The 18108-nt window shown below is 38.2% G+C and overlaps 1 protein-coding gene across 1 annotated transcript in view; it reads right to left on the reverse strand.

Moving 5' to 3' along the window:
* STARD9 (StAR related lipid transfer domain containing 9) overlaps window positions 1–18108 on the reverse strand; it is a gene marked incomplete at its 5' end in the record, with an annotated part of 114020 nt that overhangs the window by 26155 nt on the left and 69757 nt on the right. Inside the window, 8 exons of the mRNA XM_082318329.1 lie at window positions 7579–7626; window positions 9479–9582; window positions 10608–10690; window positions 11601–11738; window positions 12652–12703; window positions 16572–16751; window positions 17447–17521; window positions 18015–18092. Of these exons, the coding sequence (XP_082174455.1) occupies window positions 7579–7626; window positions 9479–9582; window positions 10608–10690; window positions 11601–11738; window positions 12652–12703; window positions 16572–16751; window positions 17447–17521; window positions 18015–18092 (758 nt within the window). The remainder of the gene's footprint in view (window positions 1–7578; window positions 7627–9478; window positions 9583–10607; window positions 10691–11600; window positions 11739–12651; window positions 12704–16571; window positions 16752–17446; window positions 17522–18014; window positions 18093–18108) is intronic.

Raw genomic sequence — 18108 nt, forward strand, 5'->3', positions numbered from 1 at the left:
AGTATCTATTCTTAGCATGATCCATGATAATATTCAAAATACATTAACCCTCTGAAAGGAATATATATTCTACCTGTCCACACATTATCATCAGAAGTTCTTAACATTACAGTTATATATAAAGGTGATCCGTGATCTTTGCCTGTCATTTTGTTTCTAAACACCACATTATTATATGTAACCTCAGAAAACCAAATCTTTAAGTCTTGAAAAAAAAAAAGTTAATATATTTTACTAATGAAGTAAATGATGTATTTATTATAATGAGGTATTTATTATACTTTTAAAGAGAGCAAAGTATCAAAACTCTAAAGAGTCCCTGAAGGTCAAAAGAAAACAAAAACATAATTTCAAAGGGAATGCTTTGGAAACATCATGTTGTTTGTAAAATCATTATCAATACAAGGTTACCTGTATGAAAAGAGCATTTGACCTTTGCTACATAGGAATTAATTTGACATACCTATTTAGAACTGTAAGCATGTGTTCAAAGCAACCATTTCTACACAACAACTTTGATTCTGTGAGCAGACAAAATAGATGAAACAATTAAGCAGCCAAAGTCTACAAAACTTCTGGAGTACCTTTACATGGAACATACATTTCACTTTCTTAAGAAGCAGTGGGAAAGCCTCGCTACATAAAAGCCTTAAGATTCTCAATAATCTACAATATTACTGTGACTCTCGCTCACCTGAGGAAAACAGAATTCAGATTGGTTTTAATGTTTATGTAAATGTAATGCTGGTGAGAATAACCGAAACGGAACATCTTCTGTTCAATTGTCTGGCATGGTGCAAACAGTCAGAGTATGAACTTCGTTACTGTCATCTGCTAAATGGCTTGTGTCTGTTTGGGACCCACAGGAACAAATAATCACGGCTTGGACAAGTGCACTCTGCGCTGGGTCAAAAACTGGCTGGACGGCCGAGCCCAGAGAGTGGTGGTTAATGGAGTCAAATCCAGTTGGCGGCCGGTCACGAGTGGTGTTCCCCAGGGCTCAGTGCTAGGGCCGGTCCTGTTCAATATCTTCACTGATGATCTGGATGAGGGGATCGAGTGCACCCTCAGTAAATTTGCAGATGACACCAAGCTGGGTGGAAGTGTCGATCTGCTGGAGGGTAGGAAGGCCCTGCAGAGGGATCTGGACAGGCTGGATTGATGGGCCGAGGCCAACTGTTTGAGGTTCAACAAGGCTCAGTGCCGGGTCCTGCACTTGGGTCACAACAACCCCATGCAACGCTACAGGCTGGGGAGGAGTGGCTGGAGAGCTGCCTGGCAGAAAAGGACCTGGGGGTGTTGGTTGACAGCCGCCTGAACATGAGCCAGCAGTGTGCTCAGGTGGCCAAGAGGGCCAATGGCATCCTGGCTTGTATCAGGAATAGTGTGGCCAGCAGGACCAGGGAGGTGATAGTGCCCCTGTACTCGGCACTGGTGAGGCCGTACCTCGAGTGCTGTGTTCAGTTTTGGGCCCCTCACTACAAGAAGGACATTGAGGTGCTGGAGCGTGTCCAAAGAAGGGCAGTGAAGTTGGTGAAGGGTCTGGAGCACAAGTCTTATGAGGAGCGGCTGAGGGAGCTGGGGTTGTTTAGTCTGGAGAAGAGGAGGCTGAGGGGAGACCTTATTGCTCTCTACAACTACCTGAAAGGAGGTTGTAGTGAGGTGGGGGTCGGTCTCTTCTCCTTATTAACAAGTGATAGGATGAGAGGAAATGGCCTCAAGCTGCGCCAGAGGAAGTTTAGGTTGGATATTAGGAAAAACTTCTTCACCGAAAGGGTGGTCAGGCACTGGAACAGGCTGCCCAGGGAAGTGGTGGAGTCTCCATCCCTGGAGGCATTTAAAAGACAGGTAGGCGTGGTGCTTGAGGACATGGTTTAGTGGTGGACTTGGCAGTGCCAGGTTAACGGTTGGACTCGATGATCTTAAGGGTCTTTTCCAACCTTAACGATTCTGTGATTCTATGATATTGTAAGAATAGGCAGCTCCAAGATCTATTTGTCCTTGGCTTAACTACAAAGATGCTAAGAATCTGTGATTTGTAATTTCTTCCTCTCGGATAAACTTTAATTGATCCCCAGGAAATAGGAGTGGGATGCCTCATTTTTCATTCAGCTGAAGTAGGTTTGAATTGACACTTCACTGCAGCACTGAAATGCTCGCATGGCCATTAAAAATCTCCAGCTGTTCAGGTGTTTGAAATGCCACCAACTACTCAGGGACAAACTCAGAGGTTAAAGTTGGACTGGTTAACTAAAGAAGAATTGCTTTTTGAACACAGTATTAAATCTGAAGGATCTCGTTTAGGAAAAGTTCCCACAGTTTTAATGACAACTCTGAGGGAGGCTTTCCCTGAATGCGGCTTCCAGGTTATCTTCCATATTTTCCAAGCGAAATGTAATGGAGCAGCCATACAATCTGGAGGTTAAAGTACTGATCTGAGACAAAACCCCTCTGATTTTGGAGCAGTTATATCACCTCTGTGCTTTCACATACTTAGGCTGCAAGGTCTTCAGGGCGAGGACTGCCTCTGGATGCCTATGCACTAAACCTAACAGAACCTTGATGTCAGCTGAAGCCTCTTCTTGCTGATACGTTAAAACTAATAAACCTTAATAGCAATTGTAAATGTTAAGTCTCTGCGCATACTCTGATGATGGGGTAGTCTTTAACCTATTTTGCTAACAACATATAAAAGCTCCGATTCCTATGGTGGTATGAAAGTTGAAAAATGTGAGTCTAAATTTGTTACTGGACAACTGTGTGACCTTCGGCAAGTCACTTACTCTGAGACACGTGTGAAAGAAGCAAAGTACATTCATCCAAAAGGAGTGATGAGGATACATTAACATTATCAAATATCAGAAAGCCAAGTATCAGAAGAGCTGCCTTCTAGTCACTTATCATTATTAGCACCATGCTGTATGAGACTGAGGAAACTGAGTAAATCATTGCCAATAAGGCTGAAAAGCAGAGCATGGTAGTAAAACAGTAGACAAAGAATTATTGTTCTGCAACTGTTTACTAAAACTAGGTAAAATAAAATTCCTCTTACAAAATGTCTCATATTCTTCCTAACCATGACTTTTAGCTCCCAGCCATCCTTTCCATAAAATCAACCTATCAGAGTTCAAACTGTTTACAAATTGAACCCCAGAACATTTAAGTATATGAAACAACTCAGTGCTGCAAGACCTCGCAGTGCTCGCAGAGGTGGTTAGGTAACATCTGTTCACAGCTGGGACAGGGTCACAAGCTCTTCCCATACTTTCCAACAATCCTGAAACCTCCCCCCCCAATATTATAAAGTGTAAGAGAATAAGCAAAGCACACAATGCACATGGGAGTGTGTTGTTTGCTGTTCTCAGCAGCACTAGCATATTCCCTCATGTGTGTGGTAATGGCTTTTTGCTGAACTGACATGAAACTGTAAGATCCTTTCCAACAGGCATGTGTGTTTGCACGCAGAGGAGAACACAATGCGGGCCAAACTGATGTTATTAATCACAGCTCCACACTACGACTACACCCCAAAAAGGCAGAGTACAGAGGCATACTCATACTTTACTTTAAACCTTGGAAAAACAAACATGGCACAGCAACCATGACAGTATTATTACTGCTTTTGTTCTGGTGAGGTAGCTACTTGGTACAATTCTCTCTCTCTAGGGTTAAAGTTTCTGTAATAAAATACTGTTGCTGAAGGTGTATATATATGAATTGCAGTTCTGCTGCTATTTCAGTGCCTCTTTGCTTTATCTCCTAATTTTTAATAGTACAAACCAAAAAACAGGCAGGGCAGTAAAGACAGTTCTGAACACAGAGACTGAACATTAAACACCTTTTTATGAAGTTGCTTCTTAAAGATGGTTTTCTCAAGCGGAACAAAAAGACAATGAAAATTCATGCAGAGCCACTTACATAATACAGGTATGCCAGAAGATGTTTTTCTTCTGGTTGTGAGACTACTGACTGTGAGAGCAAAATGACTGGCTGGTTTGGGTCTGGGATACAGATCTGTCTCTCACAGAAACTGCTGAAACCAAGAACATGAAGTAAGAAGGCTCCCTTTCTACCTTCAAACATGCTATGTCACGTCAACACACTCCTGCTGGTTTGTGGAAATAGCATGACAAACTAAACTAAAAAATGAGGTGGCAATGGCCCAGAAAGAAAATAACAGATTCACACGCACTTCATAGCTAAATCACCTAATAGACAATTTAAAGAACAAGCAGTTTATGTACTACATGTTTGAATGATTAAACTCAAAACAAATATCAATCCAGTTAACATAAGAATATAGCCATATTCTGTAATAGGTAGATGAGATCACTTATTTCTTTCATCTAAAACATCTTAAATCAGATGTACTGTTAAATTTAGACTTGAAATACAGGAATACTATGAGATACAGAAATCAAGCACAGACCAATTTCTAGTATTGCTTGTATTCCTGCCTTCCCACATAAGTAATCTGCACTCGGTATAGTTCTAGTAGGAAATAATATAACCTCAGGACAAACATAAGAGAAACTGCTTCATTTCTGTAGGTATCAAGACATACAGAAAATCTTGGTTTCACGGGACCAGCATACTCTGGCATACAGCATATAAAAAAAAAAAAAGGAACCCTGCACAGAATTTCATAAAAGCATGCAGATTTCTAGGTGTACCAAATGCAGCAAGAAGTGTCAACAGTTACCCCTCCTCCAAGTAAACCTTTAAAAACAGCAAGTAAAATTACAACAACAGAAACACACCAACCTTAAACTAAAAATAATCACAAATTACTGAGAAAATTTTCATATTATACCAATGCTGCCGGATTGTTTTTCCATCTCATTTTTCTCTCCACAAAGTTTGCATGACGCATGCTAAATGAACCATCTGTAAATCCACATCTTTTCCAGCCTGTTTTGTCGTCAGCTCTCCGGGATCCTATTGTGCAATTCTCCTCCCCTCTTCCCCAAACACTTCTACTGCTGATGCAGAGGCTGGCGGCTGCTACAGCATAATGCAGTTTTCAGTAACTATGGCAGCAATAGCTCTGTGGTGAGGCTGAATGCCTTCTGCAACAAAATCTCAAGGCTCAAATAGAGAAACTCAAGTGAAAATAATCACTGTTGCTAAAAGCTGAAATTTGCCAATTATCCCAAAGAAAACATCAGTCAAGTTATCATCCCCATCCTTCTGTCTGCTTAGTGTTCAAGTCCCATTTTTTTTTCACAAATGATTTTTTCCAGGGGAAGAGGAGTTAATAATTAAAGCAGAAGAAAAAGATGTTGGCAAGGCATTTTGCACCCTTGCAAATCCCAGCACTGAGAGCAATCACAAGCCAGGGTTACAAGCCTATCCACTGATATACATCTACCTCCGCTCCATCCTCCCCCTCCACCCGTGTCCAATCTGGGGACCTTCCCGCAGGGCCTGAGAGCATCACACAGCAGCAGGCACCACGCAGCTGCACGGGTTCGTACATCTGCTTCTGCCTAGCACAGAGGCTCAAACCTCTCCCTTCTCCTCCCTAAAGCAAAGGGAAGAGCAATGAAGGAGCTATGAAGACCTTGTATTATCACCTCCTCCAGCCTCCTGAAGGAATGCCACTCACACAGTTCAAAGTAAAAGTTTGGGGGGTGGAGGCAGGAGGTGGGAACCAGAAATCAGTCAAAATGGCCAGCAGAGTCAGAAACCTTTAGAAATAAGGGACCTTTGGAAATGTTCACACAGAGTAATCCCCCTAGCCTTACCATCAGGTGACGTATCACTTGGATTTCTGATTAGCTCGTTTGCTCACAGAAAAAGCACACCTGTGCAATTTTTTTTTTTTAGTCTTTCCATGCAAAACCTTATTTTTTTCTTTGCCTAAGCCCCCAAAACAACAGGAAGGCAATGCCTTATTTAAGGCAACCCTTCAAATACACTTCTAAAACAGACCTCTTTTTGGCAAGGAGTCACAGGCACAAGACACAGCCACACACTCCAGTAAAGGTCACTGCTGCCTTGCTAAATTCCAGTTCAGCTGGAACTACAATCTATCACAGATTTTCCCCTTACGATTTCAGTTATATATAGAATCAGTTAGTTCCCCTGCTAACCCACTATACATGATTCTGCTGTAAGTTGTAGAGTTGCTGTAACTGACACAGTGCATTTCTCTGTGAAATGAAATATTTGAGGGATCTTTTGAGATGCAAAAGATTTCTTTAACTTGTATTTGCAGAGCACTGAAATTCTCAAATGAAAGCTGTTAGTAAGAACTCAGAGTATTACTTTTACAAACATTAGCTGGACATGTTAAGTATACCACATTAGAATAATTGTGTTGTGTTCTTCAGCATCAGATACCACATCTATGGGCACTGTTTCCTTTCCAGTTCAGTAGAATTTCACACATTCTTATAAGATGATTATTTTTTTCCCAGTTTAACAATGTTGGTATTTTCAAGGAAAGAGAGCTTAAACATGTTCCAAGCAGCTAAAATTAATTCAGTGTACTGCTATACCACTGGACTCTAACGGAACAACTCCTGTTTTTTTTTTTTTTTTCAAACCAGCAAGAGAACAAAATCAGGGTTTATATTTATATGCAGTATGGTATTAAGGCAGTGACAGGAGCAAGAACTTCATTATCTACTTATTTGTGGTGATGCTATCATATGATGACTGATGCCAGTCACAAGCCTTCTGTGTCTTGGCTGGCTGACAACAAACATCAGAAGTTTGAAGTTCTGGGGCTCTCCTGAGTACGGTGTACGAGCAAGCAGCCAAGTAAGAGTACAGTGGATCACACCCCTTATCAGGGAAAGTTTCAATACTTGGGTGGAATGGTAGAAATTTGTTCTCTCTCTCATTTCTCAGAATGTTTTAACATACAATTAGAGGTTGAACTGGTAATTCAACCCATGAAAAGCAGATGAGAAAAATATCATCATACTGACAGCATGGGAGATAAGACTAAGAAATCATTGCCATAATATATATGTTCTGAAATAAAAAATCCAGAAGAAAGCAAAATACCATCAGTTCCTGATTAAAGAGCACTTAAACCCATGGAAGCCCAACAATTTCTGAATGATTTTTGTGTGCAGCTGCTGTGCTTCTTTGCATGAATGAACCATGTTCTATGCTAGGACTTCTTTTTTGGACTCTTCCATAAAGCCATTTTCTTCTCACCAGAAGGGAACCTAATTTGTCCAAGGAATTTTCAATATACTAATGAGTATTCACAGTACCCACTACTGACATAAAATTTAATATATTTTAGTGTTCTTATATATTGTAAATTGGTGGCAGCTTCGTGTAAACCCCACTCTAGTCATGGCTTTAAAATACAGGTTACACATGCAACAAAGGTGCAAAACATTTGCACGAGATCGAGTATGAAGAAAGAATATGGTTGCAGAGACTTGCCTGTAACTCAGCTGCATGTACAGATTCTTGTTTCAATATGATAAAATCAAATTAAAGCTTGAAGCCTAGTTTGCATCTCTTCTCGAGGAAATCAGTGTAGCACAGGAGAAAGACAAAGCCAGAGGGGCCAAAAAATTCAGCATGATTTAGACACATTAATATTCTTACCTTAGTTCAGGAGAACATTGGTTTTCTTTACAGTTTCTACATTTTTGACTGTAAAAATAAAAACAGGATATCATAAACTTGTTCAAAAAGAAGGCAAAAAAACTTCACTGAAGCCTATTATACACAGAGATGTTATTGTAATTTTCAGCAGAGGAAGACTCTTAAGATGCAGATTGCTAGCAGCTAGGAGAGCATCAAGAACTAGCAAGTGAGAGAGGGGAGACAGAGACAGAGACACACATAGGTTGTCCTTTTCTTATATTTTCCGCTAAGCATCTCTTTCTGACAGAGACAAGACCCTGCACTAGGTGGACTTTTTACTGATGAGCAAATAAGCACTCCCTGTAGTCCACTTAGTCCTGTATTACTGTTTGCAAAGTACCTCAGACACACCTTTTAGAACTTGACATTGACTTTTCTTCACAAAAGCTGGACATTTGAGAGACTACATATATCTCGTTTTATTCTCATATTATAGATCTTAGGCTAGGTGTCTCAATCATAACCCCCTCCATGAGCAAAAACTACTCGTCTGGACAGAAACATAGGCTTACTGGTTACTGTAAAGGAAGGCAGAGTGGATCGATTCAGTTTACCTTTGCCAGAAAACTATTCAAGAGGAAAAAAAGACTACTGGATTATCTAAGGTGAGAGACAACTAATATTAGACATAGTTTATAGCTTATTCCTGTAACAGATGGACATTCATAAAAATCAAGTGAATGCAATACCATAGTGCTTTTCATTTGCACTGAAGTAAGCATTTGAAACACTCTAGGTAAGCATGAGGGTAATGTTAAAATGAAATACCATTTTGTATAGAACGGTATCACTGCAGCAAATGAAAAGCAAATGCAGAGATTAGATACATTCAAGGGAACACACAGAAACACACTATCCAAGGCGGAAAGCAAGCCACTTGACTAGAAGTATGAAGAGATGTTCAAAACAGAGATAACATATTATGCTCATAAAACCAAGATGAGATACTTCCTCTAGAAAGAGATAAAAGATTCCCAGTATGTTACCACACCAAAAAAACTCTAGCAAGAAGCAGAACTATCAACAGATATGAATGAGAACATGGCTGTTTCTTGCCTTTAACAGGTCAATTGAATGTGCCAGGCTGAGAGGAATTAAAGAAGAGAAAGAACCCAATTACATTCAATTCTGTGATATTCTGTTTTCAATGTTATGAACTGAAACACAGGGAGATACCTCAATTCATTTTCCTGATACATATTAATCACTGTCTTCATCACACCAATCTTTCCCCTTTCAGAAAGGCCCTGCCATGAAAAGCATACACTAAACACTGTGAGTATGAGCAGCTCTTCAACATTTCAGAAGCAGTCTATGCCTTACTTACTGCTCAGTTTCAAAAAAGAGAATCACAATGGCTTTCTGAGATGAAAGGCTCAATGAGGACTTGAATTAAAGGGAATTTATGAGCAAACCAACCTTCTGATTTCCACAACAAATTAGCACAGAAACTGAATTGGTAACAATTACCTTGGCTAAATCATGTCTAGAAAAGTCCATTCTGTGCACTGAAGTAAGAATATTGTAAGAATTATAGATTAGCTCACAAATCAAAACAGCTATAATGCAGATGTGCAAGTAAACTGAATTAAGGCTGTCTGATGGTCTCATCCAAGGTATTTTCTTGATTGTGCATCCATATTCATCGTGCACCAATAATTAATTTTTCAGGTTTGTTGCTTAGATATCATAACACTGTATATTAGTCAGTTGGCCAATGCATTTTCTCAGACGTTTTTATCTGATCACTTGAAAACACGACGGGACCTATTCTTTATACAACTTAGTTTTGTCTGAACCAAGTCCAGGGTTCAGACATCATCTCACATGAGAAATTGTTTGGTTTTTTTAAACTTACTTGTCAAGAGAAGAAAGGATGTAGTGAGGAGAATGCGTGCAACTTCCATCCAAGTTGAGCCAGTCCAAAGCTCCACAACTCAGAATGGGTGAGGTTTCATTAATCTACAAAATACACAACATAACAACACGAAGAAAAAAATATCACAGCAACCCAGGAACTTCCAAGTTATCGTTAATACCGCTGTTGCTAACTACCGTGTGCAATGCTGCATAATACCTCCCATGTGAGTTTATAATCTCACACTTCTGCTTAGTCTTTGATAATTTGCAAAATTGCTAAGTATATGCTACTGAGTACACCTCTTCTTGTAGCTCTGTTTTAATGTACTGCATGTTCCATTAATCAAGAAATTAAGAATGAAAACAAATGGAAGTTAAGCCCCTTATCACAACTACAGAAGTGAGTACAAAAGGACAGTTGAGCGGAAAGTATAAAACGTTACTATATGAAAATCCATTTGAAAAGGTAGATTCTTGCCAATATCAGTTGGTTATATCCTAAACCAGAAAATTTACATGCTTTAAGTTAGGGGTTTTTAGTTATATATGCCAGTCGTTTTAAGAATTATCTATTTTTTTTGAAACATTATTGAACTAGCTGACCAAATAATATCTTGCAGTAGTTGGTTCCCAAGATTAACATACCAAGAAATATTTTATCTATTTCTGATGTATGTAACAATTAAGTGCTTTCAGAGTCAACAATACTCAAGCACTTAATCCCATAAATTTTCCATTTCTTCTAGTATACCTCATTTGGGATGGTGAAATGACAGAGAAAGAAGATAATTCAGACAATTATCAAATGTGGAAAGATTCTTAACTGGTCTTTTCACTGCAGCATTCTGCCTTTCTGCTTCAATCCTACTGTAGTCATGACTAGAAATAGGAAACACTAAATTATTCAAGGGATCTGCATCATCTTTTGCTAAGCACATCTGAAAGAAGCACTAGTGTCTTCCCACAAAAAGCTTAATGTCATTACATACCATTAGATGGAGGAAATGAAGCAAGTGAATACGATGATGAGAAGAAATATTATCTACATCAGGCTTGCTTTTAAGAGGGAAAATAATTAGGAAAATCAATGAAGAATTAGGAGAGAAAAACATAGTTTTAGAACTTACTGATCTTCTTTGTCTTAAGATAGCAGCTTCTGCTGGGTGATTGAATCTAAACTTATGAGACTTGCCAAGGACAACAAGGGCTCCTGTGAACAAAAATGAAATAGAAATCTACAGAGACATAATTCATCAAACAGATGGTCCCTAGAATGTCAGCAGTTTCTTAACGCCAGTATACAGACTACAGCATACACAAACTACTACAGAATAGTATGTTAAAAATATTCTGACCAACAGTTTTCTGACCGTCACAGAGCAGAGAACTAGTTTTAAAATTTGCCACTATGGAATAGCAGAGTTATCATTCTGTAATGACAGCATCCGAGCAAACTCATCTTGGAGATCTCTGCAAACTCAACATAACAGTAAATTCCCTGTTCATATTAAAGACCAGCACGATTTCATATCAAAAAACATAACCAACCCACTGCTGGAAACCTGTTTTTATACTATCTTTTTAAGAATCCAGATCACTGCAAGTTCCCAAAAACTGAACTGTTTTTTTTTTTATTTTAAACAACCTGAAGATATGGGAGTCTGACCCATTTCATCTGAGCTCATTCATCATAGCCTATGACTCAGTGGCTAATACCCTCCACCTAAACACACTGTGAAAAAGTTGAAGGTCATTTCAACCATATTACATAATTGCCAAAAAACCCCACCAGTAGTCAGCTGGCTTAAAGCCAGTCTCCACTACTTTCCAGAGAGTGCCTCTGACTACAGGTCTTCCCTTTTCAGAAGGCAACAGACTACTGCTGCCAAAAGGGGTCTTAATATTGTCACCTATGTCTTCATTTTACTTTTTGTGGGGTGCTTAATTTATTTGTCCCAGTCGGAAAGCTCTAGCCAGGGATCAAACCTCGTGGTGCTAGGCAGCAGTAGGAGACTGAGAGATATATTTCTTGGATCTGCACGAGTTCCATAAATCCTTGTCTCTAAACTCCAGAGGTAAGTTGATTATAATGCAGCATTCACAGAAAAAGCAAGCCTTACCTTGTGACAGACGACATGATCCAGTGACTTCACATCCATTCACAGTGCAGTGTGCGCCCTGAACTGGTCGCAGTGTCACAATCCCACAGTTGTTGTCTATCATACAATGATCCCTTTCTATCCACCGTCCCTGCAAAACTACAATGTATAGATTTGTTTTATCTCACCTGTTGAAGGGATTGGGTTTGCACTATTTTCCTCAGAATGAAGAACCATGTACTGTTTGACGCTATGACTGCATACTTCGTACCTCAGAGAACTATGTTATCTGCAGAACAAGGAGACTAAATTGTCATCTTTGATTGCTAGCCAAGTACCAATCACAGAAAAACTTACTTAATTGAAAATAGTGAGATCGCTCTTTTAAAGAATTTCTAGTTGGAAAACTATACACTACTTTCTGATTTGTGAGCTGATGTGCAAATTCTTCTATTGTGCTGAATTTTCTTATTGCTATTATGGCATTTATTGTTTATATTTTACTTACCTACTGGTAGAAAATAATCGAACTTAACCAAACTTAGCAGAACTAACCAAAGCTGAGATTCCATAAAGTTTCCAATTTCAGTATAAAGTTTTAACTCTCTATCATAATTTGTAGCTTTTGAGATTGACTGTTAAAATTAAGAGCAGAAATGAAATGAAATAAAAAAATGTTCTGAATCATTTGGATTTTATTTCTAAAATACTCTGCCCAAGTAGAGTTGAAAAGCATTTTCAATGTCTCATGATCACTTGTGCCACTAGGTTAGGATAGAACATACCAAGATTTGGATGTTGGATGAAGATACTTTTAAACTCCAGTGTAGCATTTCACAGTGGGAAGAAAATTCTGAAGAGACCTCAATTAGGTCAAGACCATTGACTTTTTGACCTCTTAAAATAACTGAAAGATTCTAGCCAAATTAAACAATTATTCTCTTCTACTTACCTTCTTCTATAAAGAAAGTTGACAAACAGAAACATCACCTGGCTATTACACATGACAAATGTAAACTTCTTGGTTTGACCTGACCATATCATAAAATAATTTCTAATATCATTCTCTTACCAATGTCTTGATCTTGGTCTGAATCACTTCTTCCGATTTTGGTTGTTCCTTCCTAAAACAAGAAAAGAACTAATTTAGAAGTCGGTTACTGAAAGCGGATTATATATAATAGTTAAAAAAGCTTTGGTACAACATCTTAGCAAATACCTGAAATAAATCACCTCTGAATGACTGCACTGTTTAGAACAATCTACTACTTTGTAATACTTCAGCCTGCTGTCCCCCATAGCGATGCAATTACTTCTGCAGCTAAGTCAGCTTCTCCTATTATGACTCCAGTAGATGATTTTTGGACTGTGCTTGAGACAAATATTTTGAATATGAACACATGTTCTGATGCTTTGAACTTTTACAGTGAGACTTGTTGTTTGCAGAAATAACATAATTATTTTTATAAATATCCATGCAGGAAGAAAGAAGCTGCAAAATGATTATTCAATTAACTAGGCTTTTCAAATATAAAAGTAACAGAACTCCTATTTGGTAAGAGAACTTTGTCATAGATTATGAATTCTTCAAACTAGCTACTACAGAAGAACTTTTTTCCAAAACTTAAATGACATTTATAAAAAGCCTTCTTGGTGATTATGGTATATAGGCAAGTTCCCAAACTTGAAGATTCAATAAATTCAAAGAAAAGAACTGCCTAGGAACAAAAGTCTCCAGAACAAGCAGACTCAAACCATATTATGGGCCAGTGATGGAAGAGAGACAGTATTCTTACGGTACAGTGCAAATATCATTAAAACAGAGCCATTTAATCAATACTGGGGGGGGAGAAGCAATGAATTTACCACCTGTCTAGTATGTTCCATTACTGGTTCTATCTTTTTCCTTAGGAAAACAAAGCAAGATCATTTCCCAGCTCTGAAGATACATTATACTTGATTATTGTAAACTGATTAGTGAATGCACTCTAAATTGACTTTAGTGGCAACTCTTTCAGTCATATTAAAATTAATCATGGTCATTAAACTACTTGATTTTTGTATTCTAATTAGAATAAATGGAATATGCTTTCTGCTCCAAGCATATTGTAACCTAGATTTAAAGATGAAGCAAGAAGTAGTAATCGGAAGTCTGAACAGTGGGAAGAGGGAAGCTGTGCATTACTGTAAGATGATGCAGTTATGGGTAATTATGGGTAAATCACAGTGGTTTTGTGCATTGGAGGGAAAGGGAATGATTATCATTCAGTTCCTCACAGAGCTCAGCTATCTGACTAACAGAGCCCTCTGTCACAAGCCCTGCTGAGACTCCCTTGCTGGAGAGGCTGAAAGCTGGATTGTGCCCAGTGCCCCTGCTTTGGAGTAATTATCAGGTTACATATCTGCTTAACATTCAGTGGACTCAACCACAAAATGTCCACCTGGCTTGGCCACAACTTGTAGAAAACTTATTATCCATATGGCCTTTGACTCACCTTACATCATCAAGTGAGTTAGCAACGTATTTTATACAAAGAGAAGTAAACCAGCTCCTAAAAGACCTCTTTATCAATTATCTTCTTGAATAAGCAAAGAAATAGTTATTGTAATTCCAAAATAAACTTTTTTCCCAATGTACTGAAATAACTCTCTGGTAATACAATTTAATTCCAAAAAGTATATTACAGCAGTATTGGCTCATTAAATTCACAATAGTATCCCAGTTACTGGAGCGATTCTGGGTGAGTTTAAGTACAACTAAAAATTGCAGCCGAGAGCAAGGGTACAGATACAATACAAGCAAACTAACTCAACTTAAGGAAGAAAACAAAACAAAAATAGCCATAACCCAGGCCAATGTCGATTTCATTTTTTCAAATGCTACTACTGAGCTAATAATTTAAATATTTATACTCTTTCCTAATTTAATACTGAGTATTCTGCCTGAAAAAGTGAAAGACGGATGATTCAGATGAAATGATGGCACAACTTCACCTTAACATATCAAAGTACATCTTCGTATCTGTTGAAGTGCTTTTTACATTGTTGCCCTCTTCTGGCAGTGTTTCCTGACTAAGGGTAGAATTCCCAAGGAGCATTATAGAACCATAAAGAGCGAGATTGCTTTCCCCTTTCAGTTTTGGGAGTACTCCAGCTTTCAAAAAAGTTTGTGAAGTACATCTTTTTCTAAAACAATATAAACAAACCCCGTATTTTTAAGCTATGCAAAAAGGTCAGTTAAATTATAGGGAAAACACGTATTTTTGTTAATGAAAGCCAGAAAAAAAGAACAGAACCTAAGAAAGAAAGGTTCTTTAAGCATAGGCACAGCATTGATTAGTGCAATTAATACTATGGAATACCAGGAGACTAAAAGAGTAACACAATGTTTATTTTACATGCTTTGAAAACTGCTGCCATGACCTTTCTCTAGAAGCACAATGTAAAGTGTGATTGTATGTTGAAGCCCTAATACGTAAGGAACCGCTAATGTTTTACCTTCTTGCTGTTCAGATGAAGGTAATAGACACCAGAGTCTAAAAGATGCAAAGCACAAAGAAAAGAAAAGGCAGCATCTAGGAGCAAAGAAAGAAGGGACAAAGATGTTAGTGTGACACAGAGACACTAATGACTTCAGAAGGTGACCCTTCAAACCAGGTTTCGCCATTAAAATGAATGTCTTTAAATTACTTCAGGTGTCATCAAAATTAGCATGTGAAAATATTTGCTGTTTCCAAAATGGCACATAATGGAAAAACATTTAAGTAGTAGCAATTACTTTTAAGAAATATTTAATGTTAATGTAGGATTTAGTAGTTCAAGTTGCATGTTGATCAGCACTGGACATTATTACTTGGTCCCTAATTATTACCTGGTACAATTTCTTTATGCTGGCATGAGAAAAATTAGTAAGGTTTCTCTTTCAACATGACAAAGAACAGCATGATTTCTGTTTCAAATATTTGTTGTGGCTTTTTAACAGGGGAAAAAAAAATCCTGTGTCCCTAAACTATATTAAGTAGCACAAAACCTAGATTTTGATTCAGATATTTTATTAGTAGGCAGATACATGATTTTCAACTATATTTAACACATTGTTGCTAATGAGTGCACCTCTGTAGAGATGCCCATCCATCATTCCTTTTACATTAAACAGCATCAATATTTCAGTAATTTCCATTAATTTAAACAATATTAAAAAGTTAAAGTCCAACTTAGCACTGACTTATTAAAAAAAAAAAAAAATCCCTAAAACTATTTGACCTAGCCATGCACATCATAAGCCACAACGTGGAGTAATAAACATACAATGTTATGGAAGTTTCTTGGTGAAAACCTTGCCTTAAATAAGCAGCTACACAGCAAAACAATATCTATGAGGCCAAGATTTCTACCCGATTCTGTGGAAAATAGCCACTCAAGTGGGATCACAAGTAATTACCATTCAAGCTACATACCTGGAATCTACTTGTCAGGCCTGGTAGGGTTAAAAGGGGAATATATAGAAGTCATTGCCAAAGTGAGCTTGCACTTGCTAAAGCTTACTTTTATCTTTGATCTACACGTATACAAGTATTCCAGTCTCAAGTATACAAGTACCTAGTAAAATCTGGACCAGTATGTCTGGTATACTTTAAGCACCATCCTTTATGTTTACACACACACGCATGCACACACACCTGTCCTCGTGCTTTGTGGACAAACTACTAATGCCTAATTTGGATATTTTGCTTTGCTTATGATACATTATTAAATAGTTTGCACGTGCATTCATCAGAGGTCAACTTATTATTCCATATATGAATTCTTCTCCTCCTCCATTTTCATGTATCTTTTTCTGCTTTTTTCACCCTGTTATCTGGGTCTTGTGGGCTGTAGCCTTTACTTTTTGATAGCTGTTGTTTTAATGCCACCTTAACCACTCTCCGTTTCCAAAGAAAACAAAGTGTTTTCAAATTCAAGAGAAAAATAAGACAAGTGACAATATCTCACCCTGAGATGATACAGCACCACTCCTGTGCTGAGGATATCATCATCCATGGCCATGAGATGAGGTAAACTAGAATCTATTGTTACTCCAGCTTTGTCTTTGTTGATGTCCACACTGTATTCTTCCATGATGGCTTTCCTGTCTGTCCACTTACTTGTCCAGTCTTTGGTCAATTGCTCAATCTTAAAGAACAGGAGAGGAAACTGTTTCACTTACTAAGCAAGTTAATTTTTCTCCTACATAAATTTCTTTAGAAAGAACAGCATTTTTTTCCAGTTACTGGATGCAAAAATTCTTTCACCAATTGCAATGCAGATGTATTTCTAATTGCAGTACATTTCTGTGGCAACAAAAAAATCTGGTAAAAACTGTACTGCCACCTAGTGAAGCAGGTTTAATCTATTGAAGACTCATTCCCAAAATGTCAGAAAGATATATGATCATGCTAACTACTTATTTTGCCTGTCTTTAAGCAAAACTTAAAATTAAGATCTCCAAAACCTTCCCAGGTCACCAGTAATTCGGTGACTGTACAATAATTTCCTTTGAATAAATTGGAGGAATTTAATCTTAGAAGAGAGAGGCTCTGTATGATGAATTACTGTGATATATTGAGACAGCTTTCAAACAAGGAGTAGATTGTGCAGACTTAGTGATATGCAATGGACAGTATCCCATTAAGGACATGAGACTTTCATCACAAATTGGTAAAGAGCACCCAACATGCATTAAGGATGGCAGTTTCCTGCATATTCAGAGCAAACAGGAAAGGATTAGGACAAAAACATCTTCACTGTGGTTTCAGAACTATGGCAGTGCTATCCCCCCAGCTCAGTGAAACAGGAGAGAGTTACAGCATCAAATAGACCATACACACCTTCATTTCATTCTGAAGAACCAGCTCGGTCAGATTTCCATCCCTGTCATCACTCCAAGAAGGACTGGAATTCCTCTGTACAAAAAACAACCACCAAGATCTACATGTTAGTTTCCTTATTCACAACTGGCAGTCATGTTCTTCTACTCTCCAGGATTTCAAGGAGATGAACTCAGAAGAAGGAAAGAAAATACACAGACATTTGATGCTGCCCTTCTACCATCTAGCCTACACCTCTTTAGCTATTGCATGCAAGTTTTTGTGAAGAACTGGTGAAGGAGCACTAACAGAGAGATACTCCTCTGTAAATAAATCCTGGACTGTAGTTCCAGTCTCTCCCAGCGAAACATGCTCTCCATGACAGGGAAAACCAAGACGCTACCATTATTCCAAAGGACAAAAACACAGAGCGTCAGCTGTATTGTGAGGGCTCACAGATGTTCACAAAGAGAACAGCTTAATTTCCCTCCAGTTACAATAAACATGGAAAGATACACAGACAAGACAAAAGCTACTGTAGCTACCTAAAGCACCATTAGAACTCCAGTTGGGAAGTGTTCCTACGTACCAGTTCAAAGCTCATCAGCATAGTTTTCAACCTATCAATTTCTTCTCGCAGTTCTCTGATCAGCTTCACATTTGCATCCTGAAACATTGAGACA

This window comes from Platalea leucorodia (genome assembly GCF_965183815.1).
Source record: "Platalea leucorodia genome assembly, chromosome: 7".
Taxonomy (NCBI): domain Eukaryota; kingdom Metazoa; phylum Chordata; class Aves; order Pelecaniformes; family Threskiornithidae; genus Platalea; species Platalea leucorodia.